This window comes from Rhea pennata, chromosome 22 (genome assembly GCF_028389875.1).
Source record: "Rhea pennata isolate bPtePen1 chromosome 22, bPtePen1.pri, whole genome shotgun sequence".
NCBI lineage: Eukaryota > Metazoa > Chordata > Aves > Rheiformes > Rheidae > Rhea > Rhea pennata.
The window spans coordinates 6,659,113-6,677,849 of NC_084684.1; the positions used below are offsets into that span (position 1 = coordinate 6,659,113).

Sequence of the window (18,737 nt, forward strand, 5' to 3'; positions counted from 1 at the left end):
CCGCTCGCTGATGACGTCCCAGGCGCGTCCGGCCGCGCGGCACGCACACGCGCGCGCGGCGCGACCGCCCCCCCTTCCCCCCCCGGCCCCACGCGCGTGGCGTCGCGGCGCAGCAGTGCCAAGGAACAGGGCGAATCTGCGGAAACTTTATTCTTTTCATGATTCATTAAAACACAGGAACAATTTTAAACATCCACAGGATTTAACAGCGATCCTGCACGTGCTACCAGCGACAGCTGGGCACAGCTACCTGGCTGCAGCCACGGCAGCTGCACTACTTCGAAAGTATCCACACCTCACATAAACAGCCAACAGCACATATGCAAACTATTTTCACAAAACATGTACAAAATACTATTTTTATGTCAGTTGCACGCTCGTATTTTGGTATCACGTAGACAAAGTTTTGGCTTTGACAAGCAACTACAGCTACAACATCTTCAAGTTTCTCAGAACAAGAGCTATTTAAAAGCAATCACTTAAATGTCAATACCCAGGTTATAAACGCACCTCATATTCCTCCACGGTTTTCTGTCAAAAGGCTTCTGCCTGTCTCAAAAGCAGCATTTCACTTTCCTTCACGAATAAATGCATGACTAGATTGGCCAAGATTGGGCTCTAAGAGTCTAAATCCGTATCACTGTCACAGAACTGAACAGTTGTCTCTACAAATAAATGCCTTTCATGTATCTTCTACATCATTCACTGAGACTGAGAGGAGCATGTATGTCGCAGCTGTAGTCTCTGCTCATCAGGCTGTCAATCAACTTAAAGAGTCAAACTAGTGACCTTTAAGAAATGCCATCTTAAGAAAGAGTCCAGAAACTAACCACAGTAAATGCTTTTCTTCAGCAAGCACCAAGACAGCTTGGCTTTCTCAAAGAATCCTAAGAACATGAGTGATGAGCCCAAAAATCAGCTGCAGTCCCAAGGGTGATGCATGTCTTAACGCTACAAAGTTTATTTAGAAAGCAGACTCGTCACAGCCTTTATTGTCTTAATGAACATCTTCAGTGATTAGGTTCCCAAAATTAAATGTGTAACCTTACATATTATGACCAGTAACAGTTGGAAGTGTGCACACAAACTGAGAAGCTTATGTCTTTATTTGGCTAGAAATGTAGCAAGACTGAGACTTATTTCATAAATCTGAACACCAGCAACATTGCCCTACTGAATGCAAAATGCCTTTTCTTGCACAAAACACCCTTAGAGCCAGCCTCTTAGGAGACTAGAGCGAGTCATGTGCTGAATGAGATCAACTTGAAAAGAGGTATCACCAGGAAGTGTAACACCTTTGACAAAAGAGTATTTTTCATACACAGCAGGCTGCCTCACCACCCAAACAAAACTGCTGTGCTGCAAAACAAACATTTTCTCAAATCATGATTCCAGTACAATTATCATTCTAATCCCAAATTTATACTGAAAAAAACAAGGCTTACACTCTAGTTCTGAAGTACAACGTCATTCTACACAGTGCATGTGCTGGGTTTGGGAGCTCACAGACTGAGTGGGATTAAACAGATCTCCAATGGCCATGCTGGAAAGTAACAAAAATCACTAATTAATTGTCAAAAAATCTATTTCATATAATACATCAGTCTTACCACTGGGCAGGAAGAAATAAATAACTGCCAATCTCTTCCCACTCAGCAATAAAAATACAGACAGAGTAGAGTGCCAGAAAAGGAGAAACAATCACAGCATGTATCTCTTTTGTTCTTTTTTTTGTATGTAATTATAGGGATAGGCATAAAGGATTATTTTTATTATGCATTTGAATAAAGCATGATACCAAAGAACAATTCAAAAAGTCACTTTTATAATAGTAACAGAATTAATACATGATGAAGGAGAATTTACATGAATTCAGTGTGAGAAGGGCCATTCTTAAAAGTTTTGTAGGAATATCAGTTAAGAATACATGCAGATAAAAGTACTTCACCATGAAGAGAGGCTAAAATACAGTAAGTGCATGTTGCACTTACTGTGCATGCACAGTTGTTTCATTACATAATGTTTTAAGTTAGGAAATTTGTCTTTTTGGAGATGTTAACTGCTGCAAGTAACATCTTACATTTGAGAATCTATGTGTTTTCTTCAATAAGCACTTGTATCATTTCAGCATTGGGGGAGGGAGTAAGAAACAAAACTCTGCCTAGTTAAGTGAAACATCCTCTCTCAGAAACCATAAACAAAAATATTACATGCCTAATATTGCTATTTGTTAAACCTGCAGTAATCTGACTTACTACTAGTAGTCACATTTAATTAATTATGTATTTATATACTGAAATCTGCACAAAATCCCAGAAATAGAGTTGTATATCCATTTTGATGCAGTAACAGAAGGACATTCTCAGTTGTTATGCATGATTCTAATAAGTTGATACATTTCGCTTTTGGAAATGTGCAGTTGTCCATGTTTTCCAAGAGGAACACTATTTGGAGAACTATTTTTGAAGTTTAAAACACCTCAAAGGTCTTTCAACCCAGGCAATGATAAGAATCCAAGAGCTTTCATGCAGGGCTGTAAATTTCTGTTGTTTTAATAGAAGGGATACATAGAAATAAATACAGTAAGGTAGCAAAAAAAGCAAATGCTACCTTTTGCGTAACATTTTAAAGCAGTATATTAAGGAAGAGGAAGAGCGGCCTTTCTTACAAGTCATTAATAAAAAAGGTTGGTTCGTTTAGCCTAATAAAAATAAAGGCCAAGAGGACTGTATATAAAAGATGAAAACACTATGAAAAGAAAACAAAAGCCCTCCTGTTCATCCTCTCCACCACAGAGCAGGTAGGGCTAAATCATCCACTAAGAAACTCCAGTATGCTAGAAATTAAAAGTTGCAAAATCCTCCCGGCTGTATGAGTTCACATTTCCTTGCCAGGAAAGGCAAAAGCCTACTACCTTTTAAAATGAAGCAGATCACATGAAAAACTGAGCTAGACAACCTGAAAGCCACTTATCCTCCCGTCTTCCTAGAAAGGTAGAAACAGAATGCAAAATAGACTTTGGGTTCTGCCAAATCTACAGAGATTAATAAATGCATAATTACCAAAAGAACTGAAAAACAGAATTCTACCTCATAGTTACATGTTTTCCCCTGTAAGAATCTTCAGGGTGTATACCCCAGGCAACCAGTCCTATATAATAGTGTGACCTAAAGTAAGTATAATACAACAGAAATAAACACATGCTAATTGAATAGAATCAGAAGAAAGGCTTGTTCAGGTAGCCTACCTTGGGAACACATTTTTGGCCTCCTCAGGAAAAATTATTTTTATTGTAAAGATCACTTTATCGAAGCTTATAATGACAAGCTATTATCTTTTAGAAGAGAGGCAATTATTACAAATAAGCTAATTTTAATTGTTATTTTTCCCCAAAAATCAATTTGAAGGTTTTTCCAGATGCTGTAGCACATCATGTACTTTTTTTTGAAAAAAAAAAGCTCATATTCTCCTCATTACAGAAAAATTTAGTATTTTTAAAGGAAAAGCAAAAAATTGAACTTCTGATCTTTTATCTAGCAAGAAACAAAAGCTAACAGCCTACCACATTAAATTTAGAAATCATTAAAAGCAACAGAAACAAAGATGCAGCCTCAGTTTATGGTTAAAATTTGCCCCGTAAGTCATCTCTCTTCCAGCTTTGTCACAGATACCTCCGAGACATTTCACACAACTGGAAATGACAGAAACACTTTGCACATAGGCCAGGGACAAAATTGTTACCCTGAGTGTCTAAAAGGTAGTATTTTTGTTGCACTTTTAGAAATAAAAAATTGAATTATTTCCTCATAACAGAAATAGAATGCAAACTGCAAGACATTTAAATAATTAAAATAGTTTCTTACAGAAATATGAATCCTGTCTCCTTTATCACCATAGATTTTCAGTGGTTTTTACCTGTGAGCAATTGAGAATATTTATTTAAACCTTTTGCTTTATACAGCATAGGTATGTATTTGCATTTCAATACTGTCAATACAAAACTAAGCTCCAACATTTTCACATAGAAAAAAAAGATCACTTTTCCTTGCTAGCTTTGTAGTCAGAAATAGTTGCTGATCGTTTTTTGGGAGCATAAAATAATTTCCACAGTTTACTTGAACTAAATGTAGACCAAAATAAGTCATCTGTTGGGAGAGAAGAGGGTTCTTCCTTCCAGCTTCATCACACAAACAAATGATAAAGGATGTAGTACAGTCACAAACAGCTACGAATATCAGTTAAGCACCAGGTTCATTCTATAACAAGCAAGCAGAATACAGTGATTTTTTTCACGTTATTTTGGTGGAGAAAGGAATCATTTTCCTACAAAACATTGATGACTTTTCTAATATAGGCTTGTATATTATTCGCAGTCAAGAAAAGATTACAAAGCCTGCATTTACCACATTATATGACACTAGGTCCTCTGTTCTCTATATCAGTTTCTCAGTAAATCAAGGCCTACCAGATTCTTCCCATTGCTTTCTCTTGGCTTCAAATGCCAGTCTTGATTTGCTGTGAACTCAAAGGAAGCACATGATCCTCAACTGCTGAAGAAATAACCACTTTCAGAAAGAGTTCCTTTGAGTAATGCCATTTTGAAAGAGTAAATGGCCGTATCAATCATATGGTTTCAAATCCTTGGAAATTAGTGGCTCAGTATCTTCAGTTGCACTTTGTGCAGGTTGCGGGGCTGCAACTGCCAGGTTGTGTATGGTTTCTTGCTGATGTTGCTTTGCCTTGTTATATAGTAGAACTCCAATTGTCACTAGTACAGTCCCAACAGCTGAGAGGCTTGTGATTTTGTTACCAAATACAATAATACTTAGCCAAATTGATAGTGCATGCTTCACAGTACTAGCAACACTGGAAAGGAATATAAAAGTTAAGGCCCAATAAAGCTTTCGAATATCCCACACAATTTATTCTTCGTGCTCTAATGTAGTGGGACTTTTTCATTTTGTTTGTTTTTTAAACACTAAACCCAATGCAACTCTTCCTAGTTAAGCTAGTATAATCTGACTGCTTGTATATTGGCACTAGTACTTTATACTTATCTTAATTTCAGAGCTAATATGAGTAACTCACCTCTCCAAAGAGGTTTTTATTTTGGTTATTTTTAATTATGCAGTAGTGCTAGCAATTTGTTTGTAGCTAATGCAGACATCCCTAAATGCCAACAGAACACCAGCAACATAACTATACATTTTTAAGTGCATTTCACTATTCAGGCCATATACTATTTACAACCTGAAAAGAACCAAATTCTAACCTATATCAATAATATTAAAACACATAGCTAAGACATTTTTTCTTTGCATAAATATGCATATATGCTTTTACATCCTGATGTTGTGTAGATAGAACTATCAACTTCAAAACAAGAATGTGTGAAACAGCAAAGGATCACAAGACTGAGGCAGCGACACATGAGAGCGTAAGACAGGAGAAGCCTTGAAAGTTTAGAACCAGGATGACCCTGCAAGCCACAAGGCTATTCATACAAAATGACCAATTACTGAATCATAATTGTTTATAGCCTAGCAAAGCTGCAGTATATATCTGACAGCATAGATGGAGCTGTCTTAAAAGCGTATGTGAAAATACAAATACAACCCATTGTGCTGGTGCCATGCTTCAGAAATGGCTATACAGAACTGATTGGTCATATTCTGCACTGCACTACTATGTAAGTATTGCCTTATTATCACTCAAGCAAAAGGATGCTTAGTTTTTCGTCTAAGGTTCTGCTGATTCTCTTTGGTCTGGTTAACCACTTTTACGGAAGAGCTGTTAAACTTGAATGCAGCACTCCTGCTAAACATGAGCGCCCGTCCCCTCAGGTCAACAGCCTGAGTCAAAAGCTGCTCTCCTCATGCCATGAAGGAGAATGAAAAAGTAGTTTTAGGGGTATGTAGGATCTGACTCATTTTCCTCTTGCATTTGGTGCATTTGTGCATTTACATTATTTATTTGCACAACACCTTTACTACCTGGTTCCAAAGCAGAAATATGAAGGAAAAAATAGTGATCCTGATATGAAATTTTTACCTGAAAGTCACAGGAGAAATTTTTCCCATCAAGGCATAGGCTGTAACACTTTGCAGGTGGAACAAGACTCCGTCTATTAAGAGAAGTACAATGATATCTTGGTTGTAGCTGAAGCTCCTTCCACTTTTCCCAATTACCGGTACGTCCTAAATGCAAAAAGAAGATTTTAAGACTAATTTATAAATAAATCTAGAATCAAACTTCTCTCCAAGTCTAAAAAAACAAAATCATTATTATTATTATAAACAAATACTTGTTTTTCATCAAAATGCCAGCAAAGTAAAAGCTAAAACATGCAGAATCTTTATAGCCTCAAAATATGATTTTTCCTCTAAAAGAATACACTAGAAACCCAGGTCTGATCTGAATGAACTTTCCTGGGCGCTCTGCTTGTCTGTGACGTATCTTCTCCTTTGAACACTATTATATGACAATATAAGGATTCATATTTATCTTCTGACAATTTATACTTACATCATGTCAATCTTGCTTTCAGAGAGTTAATACTGTTGCATATCATGTGAATATAAGCAAAAAGTCAACAAGTATTTAGCATTTGTTTAAGTCTTTATCTGAATATGTCAGGATTTTAGAGGAAAAAAAAATCACGATTTTGTCTGAATTGGTGCATTTAAATTAAAATCACACTTTCTGGGTCACTTTGCAAGTCATGTCTATACTAACCTTTTTTCTTTGAACATATTTTTTTCCAATCTCTTGCATCTCTTGGAATGCAATCTTGGAAATGCATTCCAGGGTGATTTTAAAAAACAGGAAGGATGAAAGGTAAACCTAAGGTTATGCTCACAAGTCAATAAGAAAATATACATCAATGTAGCAAATTCAAATTACCATAAAAAATATCCAAGCCGGAATAAGCATAACCACTGCTGCAGCACTGGTATAAAATTGAAGCTCTGGGGCTCTACAAAGGACAAACAAAGAAATTAGTAAAATCTACTTTCTTAGAACTGAAGAAAGCTGCATCAAATTTAAGTAGAAGCCTCATTATTGCATTTACAGACATCAAAAAGTAACACAAAAAAAACATCTACCAAGCCTTGGGGACAATAAATTGAGCAATCTCTTGGAAAGATGGTATTTTGCTTTCCAAGTTGGCTGAGACAGATTGAAGATAAAAGGCTTGATGTTTTCTGCAGTTACTTCTGAAAAATTTATAGTCTTTTTTTAAAAAAAAAAAAAAGAGAGCGAGAGAGGGAGAACATATTTGGGAGAACATATTTTATCACACTATTTTACTACTGGTTCACATGTTTCATAGTTAAAATGTGGAGTGGGTACTGAAGGTTGCTTCTGTAAGACTGATAATGTTAAAGGAAGTTTTATGATTGGATATGACAGGATAAGGACACATTTCTGTATAAAGATGACTCATTTTGGGTATGCTGAGAGTTTTAGCTGATCATGACTCCTCCCTACCACAGTGGGACCTGAGAATTTATGAGTTTTTCTTTTCTGACAAAATCATTTAGATTAAAACTGCAAAGAGCTTAAGGAAAAAAAATAGTCTAGTACAATCTAATCACAACTAATGGGTTACCTCATGCAGCCCAAGGTCCTTCTATTATCAACAAACTTGAGCTATTTTAAATACTTACGAAAATCTGTATTTATCTCCACTGAGTAGTTTTTTGGAAAAGACATTTTGCAAACTGAAAAAAAAAAAAAAAAAGAAAAAACACACTTACCTATAGATTTTAGATATAATGAACAAAAACTGTGAGAAAGACAGTTGTTTCTGTGGAATACATTACATTAGGTGACATTGTCTTCACAATTTTTATTCACATAAACAAAGCTCAGTTTGAATTCTATTTTCTTCTAAATACTCTAGGGATTTAAATAAAATATTTTAAAGTATGATTCATAGCTAAACATATTCAGGGAAGAAAAATCCAGTACACACTTTTGCTACTTTAATGCATTTATCTACAAAATAACTATTCTGTAATATACCCTAAAAGTTTTACTTTCAAGGTAAAATATGACACCTGATTTGCATTCATTGTATTAAAATAAAGCATGAATACAGTCCTCTCTCATGCCTGAACCTCTGCTATAATTAAGAGTGCAAAGTGTACAATGCCAAAATAAATCATCATACCCAGAGCAAGAGGGGAGAGACCACAAAACACTCACCAAGTCTACCTTATTTTGGAAAGAAGCATCCAAAATAAATTTAGACCTAAACTCAGAACTTTCACAGAAAATGACACATTCATATGTAAAATCCAACTCAGTCCACCACCATTCTCTAAATCAGTATGTGTCAAAACTATTTCACATGCAAGAAACTAAAATTCTCAAGTGTTCTTGCCAGCATACTAGTTTTAAAGCTGCTCACCATTTGCCATCCTGATGATGTACAACAGAATAATTTTGTAAATCATCTCTTAATAAAAATAAGAAGAGTGATCCTAGTATTTCTAAATTAATTCTGTCTTGAAGTCACAAAGTTGTACTGTTCTTTATCTCACAAATCCTAACAGATATGGTTTTTCATCCCAAGAGTAACTAGTTAAAAATAATTTTTAAATACCAAAGCTTAAATGTAGTATACAAGAACTACAGGTAATTTTCTCCAATTTTGTAACAAATAAAATTCCTCTATTCCACACATGCAACCTTCATTATGCCTTACCAGTCCATGATATTAGTAGATAAAGCTGCTGAGAAACCCAGAATGTTGAAACTGATTTCAGTAGCTGTACAAAGAGCTAGCCCACCCATAACAGGGATGAGAGAAAGATTAACCAACAATCCTGCAAATGAACAGAAAGTTTAAAATCTGTATTTAATTATTGTACTTCCAATACAACACATCAGATAATATAGTTAGAAAAAGTCTCAATTCCAGATTAACTTCTTTAGTTAAAAGAAAAAAAAAAACTTCTTTGAAAGGATTTTAAATTACAGAGGTTCTAAAATGAGATCTCAAACAATAACAACGTGCTCTGGAAGACAATATGGATACATACTCAGTGATGAAAATATCTACTTTGGAAAAGGGAAATAGACTGATGCCTGTTTTCATTTAATCTTTGTCACCAAATAGCAGAAAAAAATAATATTCACTCTTCTTACTCTGTAACTGAACTAGTATTTTTCTGGTGCATTTCAGCCTTCTGTCATTTGGGCTTTGCAGCACAAAAACTGAATGGCTTCTGTATTACTCCTCTGACTTGTAATTGGTTAGAAGCAAAATCTCTTCAAGCAAATAGCTTCAAGCATGCAATCAAAAGAAAATTATGTTGTGGAGCTGAACTCTGGAAAGTCAGCTTTTATTTTTCAGCCACAGAGTGATCCCAGTAAATAAATTCAGGATTTTTAAATTCAGATCAACAAGTTATCCTCAAAAAAAGGAGCACACAGAACTATTTAAAGGTACAATGATATCTCTTGGCAGAAAAAGAACTTCAAACCAAAATTGCCTTTAAACAGTTGTCTTGAAACAAATCATTTTTCACTTGTATGTACTCTATCTACTGTGTTCAAATGGAATAATTCTGCCAGTTTCATCCAATTACTTACCCATTCTGGTGGAATCTCCCTGTCAAGGCCAAGTAACCCACAGCATTACACAAAATGATCATATTTTAACAGTGAAGTACTTACCAGTGTATTCTCCTAATATCATTCGAGACATAATAACAGTAAAAATAGGTGCGGAGCTTTTAACTGTTTCTGCAAACGAAACAGCCACATTTTTCAAGCTGACAAGCCCTAACACTACTGTTGCAAATCTGTAAAAGAGAATAACAGACAAAGTTAAGCAGAGAATAATATAATGTTTAAACATCATCTTTTAGATATCCAGCCTAGGAAACAACTGCACTGTAATTTATCTAGTAATATATAAAATTGAGCTACAGTAAGTAAAAACATGGATGAGCGTAGCCAGCAATCAAGTTGCCAAACTTTGATAGCTTGACTGAACTGCAGTAACTGACCAGCTACATACTTCCAGTCCATAGCACCTGCTATGGTGTAATATGCATCAAGTATGCTATGGTATAATGCATCAGATCATTCCCTTTGCAGCAGCTTAAACATTTGTACTTAGTTAGCAAGAACGAGGGCACATTTAGACAATTATCAGGTGCAGTCTGTACATCATGTACAATAGACCTCTAACAATCCATAAAGCTTACTTTTAAAGCCACTCAGTAATCAAGCCTCAGCTGACAATGTTTTAAGCTAAGATTTTCAGTAGGCTTAAGTTAAAATCAGTTAATACAGTTCTACAATAAACAGTAATTTGCTAATGAAACTTTAACACTTGTAGCCATCCATCTGTACTGTAAGTTAAGTATGCTGAACATTTATTCATACTTTAAACTATGAAATTAATCAGTAAGACTGTACAGTTATTAAAATAAAGCTGTTCTGAATTAATATGAATGCTCTTATCCTGTATCACTTTTGTAGTGTAGAAGAAAATCAAACCATATACTCTCTCCTAGATCACAGACTGATGCTATCCCAGCATACAGCAAATACTTACTTTTAAAAAGTAAATGTTAACAGTCTGTATCACCTTTGAGGCAAAATGCTGGCAAAGGTGATAGAACAAAGCAACATTATAATATATGCTATTATACTAAACAAATGCCAGCCTCAAACGAAAACAAGAAATAACAGCAAATGGAAAGACCATGTTAGAGTATGTCTTAAAAGAGGTTAATTGCAACAGAATGCTAAACTAGCTCAAAAATTGGCATCTGGAAAAAGAAACATAGTAGTTAGGAAAAAGAACTAAAGACAAAATTGTCCTGTGATTCTTATTTTTGGGAGGGGACAAAGGAGCAGGTGAACACTGTTCTAAATGCTTTCTAATCCAAGAAAGAAAAGGAAGAAAGCCATGAAAACATAGGTTTTCTACAGAGGAACACAATGAAGCAATCAGATAAATCTCTAAGAAAATTTAGCCATTTACCTCATTAATCCAACAAACAGCATTATCATAATGAAATTGGGTGGATACGAGATGCGTGATTTGTGCTGGTACAAACAGCATGGAACAAACATTTTAATACAGCCAATAAAGGTAGTTGAAAGCATCTGAACAGCACCTAAAGAAAGATGGGGAAAACAAATCGTAAGATGATGAAATCAGAAAGAATCAAGCAACATGACAATCTGCAGTATTCTTAGTATTTAAGAAACATAGCCACTATTATCTAAATTTTACGAATATGCACAAAAGCCCTTTTACTCCTACATCTACCAGTAAGGTGGCAGAATACAGCATAAAGGTGGCATATACATATAAAATCTGGCACACAGATAAAATGCACTTTGTTTCCCCCTTGAAAAGAAAGAAAAAAAAAAAGAGGCAAAATAAGCCTATCAGATAATAGTGGTCATGTGAAGGCAACTTTTGCATTTCTACAAACAAATTAATCTAAAGAACTCTGGAAACAATTAACTCCAGACTTAATTTTCTTAAAGGCTCACACTACCCTACAATACAGAAAACAGAAAATTTAATTACATTTTTCTTTCCAGCACTTTTTTTTTTTCAAACACCATTTTACATCTTCTCTATGAACAAAGTTTTGTTCTCTCTTTCAAAGACTAGAGGGACAAGGGGAGGAAGGGACAGTGTCACAACTCCCTTTAGAGGTCAAGGTTACAACTCACAATTTCCCAGCTTCAAGATCCACCCCACATCACCTAGAAAGGTCTTTTTCACTTCAAGTGAACGATTTATTCCCACAACTTTATACAGAAGGATCTGATATTGTCAAATATCTCAATGTAGTTAAAGCGTCAAAGAAAGGTAAGGTTACCTAGCATGCTGGGCTCTCCTTCCAGTAATGAAAGGATGTATTTGTTAAGAAAAAGAGTGCAAAAGCTGAAGAAAAACCACAAAGTGAGGTAGATGAGAGCATGGGAATTCCAGATGCCCAAGTCTGACTCAATGACTGTAGTCTCTGTGATAGTTATTTTCAGAACATTCTCCTCTGGTACACTATCACTTCTAGCAATTACAAATTTTTCACTCCTGTTAGCAAAGAATGAGCCTAACTGAAATAATGCTTTTTCCTTTGGCTTTTCTTCAAGGAGGGGAGGATTAGGTTCCTCCAGTGTCTGAGTACTTGCTGCAGTTGACATGCTGACGTCAAGAAACTAATGTTTGTCCTTAATATAAAGCAACATTGACTAAGTACACTGTGCTACTTCAAGGAAACAAAAATATATGATTAATCCTTCATCTCCAATGGCTTGCAAAAGTGTGTTTGGTCCTCCAAATAAGATCTTGCAAAAAGTAAACTTCACTTGCTTCTTCATGTGGTCTATTCCACTTTTTGTGCCTGAGAATGAGAAAAGAGAAGAAAGGAAAACAACATAGCTCTGAACATCATGACATTTTAAATCCCTAGCACAGCAAAAACATCACATTTCACTGTCAGTTTATTGAAGATAAAAAGACCTTTGTGCCTTGTCTTTCAGACTGTATTGTGCCCTGCTAATATGACCATGATACCAAGATGAAGGACTAAGAACTTACCTAGGAGATTTTTTATTCTAAGTATGTATATGCACCCACACACAAAACCATTTTGTTCTTAAGTTCTTTCTCCATCTAAAGTATGTCAACACAGCCTTTTCAGTTATAATTAATTCTTCTTCAAGATTCTACAGTCATCTTTGTCTCAGTCTAAGGTATCCTTATAATCACTACAGAAGAATCTTCATAACTTAGAAACCTGGGCAGAAGCATGCACCCTTAGTACTACTTACCCCTTACCATAATCTTGAGTTAAAGTGAGCTATCAGTAATCAAGGACTGTAACTTCCAGTAAACAAGCATTTAACTTCCGTTGTCCTAGTAACTAGGTGAATTACGTGAACAAAGCAGGAAAATATATCCAAGAGTTTTCCATGCAGACTTGTTCTGAATTTAATTACTTCTAAATAACGCAGTGTTCCTTATTTTGCTACTGTAGCACAGTTATATCTTGTGATTCTGTGATTAGTATTTGCAATAATTCACAAATCCCTCCCCCTTTTCTTTTTTACCTGATAGAAGGCAGCACTAGATCTTTTTGCCACCAGAGGTTTCCCCTCCTACAAGTTATGTGAATTTGGTGAGTTACAGTAGAATAGTACAGAGAACAACAAAAACACATCCTGACCTTTATTCTTCTGAAGTCATGTAATGGTAGCATCGTAATGCTAACAGATGCAAAGTGTATACTACGACAGAAAAGAATTGCACCCGAGCATTTTATCTGCAACTTTAAAACCTATAATTGTATTTATTGCTTTCTATTTTGAAGTCTGTATTTCAGTCTGTATTTTCAAAAGAAAACAGAATGACACAGATGAGAAAGAAATGACAGACAGGACCTCTTTTGCTCCACGATGAATGAGCACTAGGGGAAATTAAATTTGGAATATTGTTATCTACAATCACATTTGGTGGATGAACAAGATGGTGAACCTTACGGAGTTTAAAAAGTCATTCTCAAGTTGGAAGTTAATCATGGACATCTAGGCAAAACTGTTTGAAATGAGACCATAACACTACAGTGTATCAAAAATAGCACAGGAAAAGATGAGTGGTAAGCAAAAATATAGGAGTTCTAACAACAGCTAGTATACTTGCACTGAATTTATGTTATTTTATCATGTTTGCTAAGGTGAATATGATACACTTTTCCTTTCTTCACTGTGAGAGTGACAGAGCACTGGAACAGGCTGCCCAGAGAGGTTGTGGAGTCTCCTTCTCCGGAGATATTCAAGGCCCGCCTGGACGCAACCCTGTCTAACACGCTTTAGGTGACCCTGCTCGAGCAGAGGGGTTGGACTAGATGATCTCCAGAGGTCCCTTTCAACCTTATTGATTCAATGATTCATGCTTTTTAATGTCCAGTGCAACAGCCCCCAAATATTCACGAAGATGTACTAAAGATTTAAATTTCACTGTCAGTTTCAAAACCCTAAACAGCAGCTACTCTACACTGAAAAGTTCCATTCCTCATGTATTATATTTCTGTTGTTACAGCAATGCACAGAAGGCCTTCATCCCTATTCCCTTATCCTTTTCCACTATTTTTATCAGTAAATCATGCTCACAGCACACTGAGATACAATGCTTATTAACACATTCACATTAATCTATATATTCAAGTTAACCTAGTTTAACAGAAAACTAGTCAATTTAAAGGAGGGCATGCATTCTTTAAGAGAATTTGAAAGGAAAACTTGATCCTTGATTCCTTTTTTTAGGTCTTTAAAAAAATTCCTGTACATTCAGAACTATTAAGTGTTATCACAACTTTGTTAATAATTATTCTCTTTATGCTGCTCTATTAAAACCAAAAGCAATTAAGTAAAACACAACACCCAGCCTCAGCATCACTGCTATATCATATCTACTATCACTGATTCCACATATGGCAGCAAGTTGAAAAGCAATTAAAACCCATGCCCCAAATTACTGACCTGCTGTCTAAAATCAGCTGGAAGGTCTTAAATTGGCTGAAAGAGTTCTTCATCTGGGACTAATTCAATCTTCTTCCCTTAAGACCAACTCGCAGTTGATGTTTACCGATAGATGAAAATGTAGCAGAGGATGGTAGACTCTTTCTGTTGGTTTACACACAGACATTGAATTTTCCTGCTCACAAGAATAAACAGCATGCAGTGCATTTTACACTGTTCTTTGCATCTTGTCTCATCTTTACTACAGTAGAAATAAAAAATATTGTAGTAAAGTTGAAAAAAAAAAAATCTATTTGGAGTACAAGCTTTGAGAGACTCATACAAATCCAGACTGTATGAGAAATAACTAATTACCAATCAATTTGACGACAACTCACTTTCATATGCATGAAGACACCAAATTTGTAAGACTGCTGCATTCACACTCCTTTTCCCTTTCTGTTCGTAGTATTTTATTGGAATATACTGTCTTCAAGCTTAAATTTTATTGGAAATATACTGTCTTCAAGCTTAAAACAAGAACAGAGTGTCAGCCTTTTCTCAAAGAATTTAAGGGTGAAGAAAATTAAAGAAGACGTTGTCTGAAAATGCTTCCAAGCATCTGGTTTTTATTTTAAAATATTTTTGTCCCTTCAGTTCTTAACAGAGTAGTCATATGGGAAGAGAAAAACTATACTGATTACTTTATGGTAGACTTGCATCAGATTCAAACTTACCCCTTGGTTTGATTACTAAATTACTGACATTATTTTTTATCGCATGCAAGAGGCCTTCATGGGAATAAACATCATCTTGCTGCCAGCTAGACTGCACAAATATATAGAAATGACAGCTATCTGTACAGTGTGTTTGTGGAAATGATGCCACAATTTAATGAACATTTCAAAACTAGCACCATTTCATAACGCCTCTGAAATAGTCTCTCCTTCGCTCATTCCTGCAACAATAATCGTTTTTGTGGCCATTCAGTAGACCAAACTAGGTAAACTGCTCATGAAATTTAAGGCTACAGGAAAAAGGTTACTCCTAATCCACATCAGGTCCCCAATACAGTTTCCCCCTTTCATTGTAACAGCAGCAGAAAGTCGATTGTTTTCTGCAGGCCTCAGAAGAAAAGAAACACCAAGTTTTTGCAAAAAGTAAAATGCAAAAGCAACACAAGTTAACAAGATGATGCTCACTGTACTTTTTTACTAGCTCCACCATAGGAAATGTTTTCAAATTAAACTGCAACATTCCACACTAAAGTACAGTAAGTAAAGGAGGAAGACAACAAACAAGGAATAGATCATATGTAGGGTTTTACAACAACACAATGTTCTAACATAGTTCAAAAGCAAATAAATTCTCATTCTCTGAAGGGGAGGTATATGTTGTGTCCCCCTTTGCCAAAACTCCAGAGAGGTAAGGATGAGGGCAGCTTGTGGAAATCCAGTTGCAAGCACTGAGCAATATTATAATAGGGCCCTGAAACATTCCAGACGTGAACTTCACTAAGGTTTTCTGCAAAAGACCTACAGATTAAGTACGGGCAGCCAGATGGGCTGTGTTCACTTAATTCTGAGACATACTGCAATGTTGTCTAAAAGCAAGCACAGAGCAAGAATGGTAAAAGTCTATTCAGAGACGACTTTGATAAAAATCAAAAGGCAAGAGATAAAAATAACCAGATTCAAAACCAACCTGGGTATCAGATTGTTTTGATGAGATTACTATTTGATAACATGGTTCCAAAATCTTTGTACTAGTATTCACTTAAATTAACTTTTCATGATAAACTGCAGTTTTAACCCTAATTATTAAGGGAATGCTGAAAATAGAAAAAGCCAACATAACTGTTTAACATACCCAGTGATTTTGCCTAAAACTGAAATAATACAATTAAATATAACACATACAGTGACAAAAAGTTACATGAAAGAGGAATATAGTACCTTTTAAAAATTACATATACTTAATCAAGACTCAATTTATAATGAAAACAAAACACATCATTTCTGGCACTGCTGATTCTGTGTTTTTAACTATGTATTACAACTCTTGCTTTTGTACATATTCTTTCATAAAGCATACTGAATATTTTTATTATCAAGATATATTCATTTGCAAGTGTTTGTCAGGTACTCCAAAAAAATTAATATAAAATTCTTCTGCCATGCAGCTGACCTCAGAACAGACACACCTTGTTCAGAAGGTCTAATTATTTCTCACATAGCTTAGCAGATTCTGACAATCACTGTTACACATGACACTGACAGTTCCATACTGCATTCGTTTGTCCAACATTAGAAGTGCTCCAAACTTTGTAATGACCATCATGTAACAGTGAAGACAGAAAGTCTTTGCTACACCTTGTATACCTCTCTAAGGAGAGAGAGATTATTTTGAAAATATCCCCAAAGAATTCTATAAAGTCAGTCTCACATCCTGCACAGAAAAATAAAAGCTCAAAAATGTTGCAAATATTTGAGAAATTAAGGCTAATCTAACGGTGAAAAACAAACAAAAGCTTTGTGAGCATACCTCTTAATCTACTTGCATGCAGCGCAGATCATCCAAACATTGCTTCCAAACTGACAAAGGCACAGAAATCAGCATCCCAGGTAAGTAGAATATCTAAACTATGTTTCATTATATGGTGATGAGGGCACCTAAGATATTTATGAACACAAATTGTAAATACAACCTCAAAGCTAGGAATATCTATGCAAATAAGAAGATACTATGTGCTAAAAAAAAATACTTAAATAGCTTTATTGTACATCAGTTACGTTTCTAGCAGCTCAGTCCTAAACATCCCTCCTCAGGAATTCAGGATCAACTACCACGCAGGCAGATTCCACACATATTTCTGTGTCCCAAAGCACCTATTTATCTTACCATTTAAAACATACTAGAAGCAACAAGAGCACTGCATACTTGAAGCTGCTCTCTCCATTCTCATTGACAGACCATCACAGAGTAGCACTATACAATTTCAGTTTTGGCCTGTTACCCCCAGCTTCCTGTCTTAAGGATTTTCAGAGAAGAAAATTACAGCTGCGGCAAGTTAGAAAAAGGAAATAACACGGACTTCTCCCTCCTAGGGACGAGATCAAGCTGAGCTTGGCCAAAGCGATCTTTAAAAAACAGCACTTTCAACATACTATGAATCTTCTGATTCGGTACCAGCAGAGTCTGACGACCGTTTTCCCTCTTGCAGGCAGAAACCTGACACTCCGGTGCAAGAAAACCACGCAAGAGATCACAGAGGGCACCCGGAGGCTTCCGAGCCCGTAATTGCGTGCTTGCAGGAACAAAGCGCCGCTCCCCGGCCAAACCAAGCCTCGGCTTTTCCAGGCCCGCCCGCCCGCGGGCCGCCGCCTGCCCCCGGCTCCCCGGCCGCGCCGCTCCCGCCTCCAGCCCGCGGCTCGGCGCGGCGCGGCGCCGCGGCCCGGCCCCTCCTCCGCCCCGCTGGGGAGAGGGGCGCGGCCTGCCGAGCAGCCTCGGCCCGCTCACGGCGCGGGGTAGCGTTCCCGTTGCGCCGCTTGCTCACCCCGCAGTAACTGGATTCAGTAAGCAGCTCTGCTCACATAAAAGACGCCCCCCCACGCACACGCACCGGCAGGAAAAGCACCTCTTCTAGCGCCTGCTGTTCCTCAGGGGTGAGGATGGCTCCGTGGAAAAGGGCCTCAATCCAGCCGACCACGGGAAGAGCTGTGTGTGTGTGTGCATTCTGCGCGGAAACACGTCAAGGCGTTTGCAGGCCCGCAAGGCTCGCAGCCGGGGGACAAAACCTGTATGTTCTTCCAGTGTGGGCAGCAACCAAGTTAGCTTGCTTCTGCAGTTAAAAATGAAGTTTTTGGCTCCCATGCAAACCACCCCCCTAGGAGACCTGCTTGCTTGCAATTCCTGGAGCAAGTGAGCCCTGGGGAGCAGAGATTTCAAGAATAGCTTCTGCATTATAAGCACAAATGGAAGGGCAATGAATAAGCACAAACTCAGAATTCACCTTGGTTTGAATGAAAGCTAGGTCCAAAACCGTGATGGCACTGCTCACTGACGCTCTGGTGGGGGCACTGCAGTGATCTCAGTCCAGCCTCTTTACAGCACATACCGATTTGTGCACCTGTGAAGCACTGCCCTCTCCTGTGCCATCTTTGTCAAAACAACCATTTCTTTAACTATTACAGCAGCTGGTCAAAGGGAGGACTGTAGGGTTACAGGATGAT

General features: G+C 36.9%; 1 protein-coding gene across 7 annotated transcripts; it reads right to left on the reverse strand.

Annotated features, from left to right (window-relative positions):
- Positions 1–133: 133 nt before the first annotated feature.
- Positions 134–18,648, reverse strand: SLC35E2B (solute carrier family 35 member E2B). Of its 7 annotated transcripts, none has more exons than XM_062593299.1 (12): positions 18,518–18,648; positions 17,050–17,177; positions 14,527–14,670; positions 11,865–12,389; positions 11,009–11,144; positions 9,688–9,815; positions 8,714–8,834; positions 7,671–7,724; positions 6,904–6,976; positions 6,052–6,197; positions 3,864–4,866; positions 1,482–1,543 (listed from the first exon to the last, which is right to left on the reverse strand). In XM_062593299.1, exons 4-11 carry the CDS (start codon positions 12,187–12,189, stop codon positions 4,620–4,622), a joined length of 1,230 nt encoding a protein of 409 aa, XP_062449283.1. In that variant the 5' UTR covers positions 12,190–12,389; positions 14,527–14,670; positions 17,050–17,177; positions 18,518–18,648; the 3' UTR covers positions 1,482–1,543; positions 3,864–4,619. The 7 variants fall into 7 exon arrangements, with proteins under 7 accessions (XP_062449288.1, XP_062449283.1, XP_062449281.1 ...); XM_062593297.1 differs by lacking the exon at positions 18,518–18,648 and adding an exon at positions 18,128–18,232; XM_062593301.1 differs by lacking the exon at positions 18,518–18,648 and adding an exon at positions 18,128–18,232 and having other exon boundaries at positions 14,527–14,701.
- Positions 18,649–18,737: the final 89 nt, after the last annotated feature.

What these genes read in the sequence shown, in the direction of transcription:
- SLC35E2B (XM_062593299.1), bottom strand. Translation starts at nt 12,189, where the DNA reads ATGTCAACTGCAGCAAGTACTCAGACACTGGAGGAACCTAATCCTCCC. An exon ending in AGGAGAGCCCAGCATGCTAG is followed by an intron (nt 11,145 to 11,864) that starts GTAACCTTACCT and finishes ATCTTTCTTTAG; the next exon opens with GTGCTGTTCAGATGCTTTCA. An exon ending in CTGTTTGTTGGATTAATGAG is followed by an intron (nt 9,816 to 11,008) that starts GTAAATGGCTAA and finishes TCTCTTTTACAG; the next exon opens with ATTTGCAACAGTAGTGTTAG.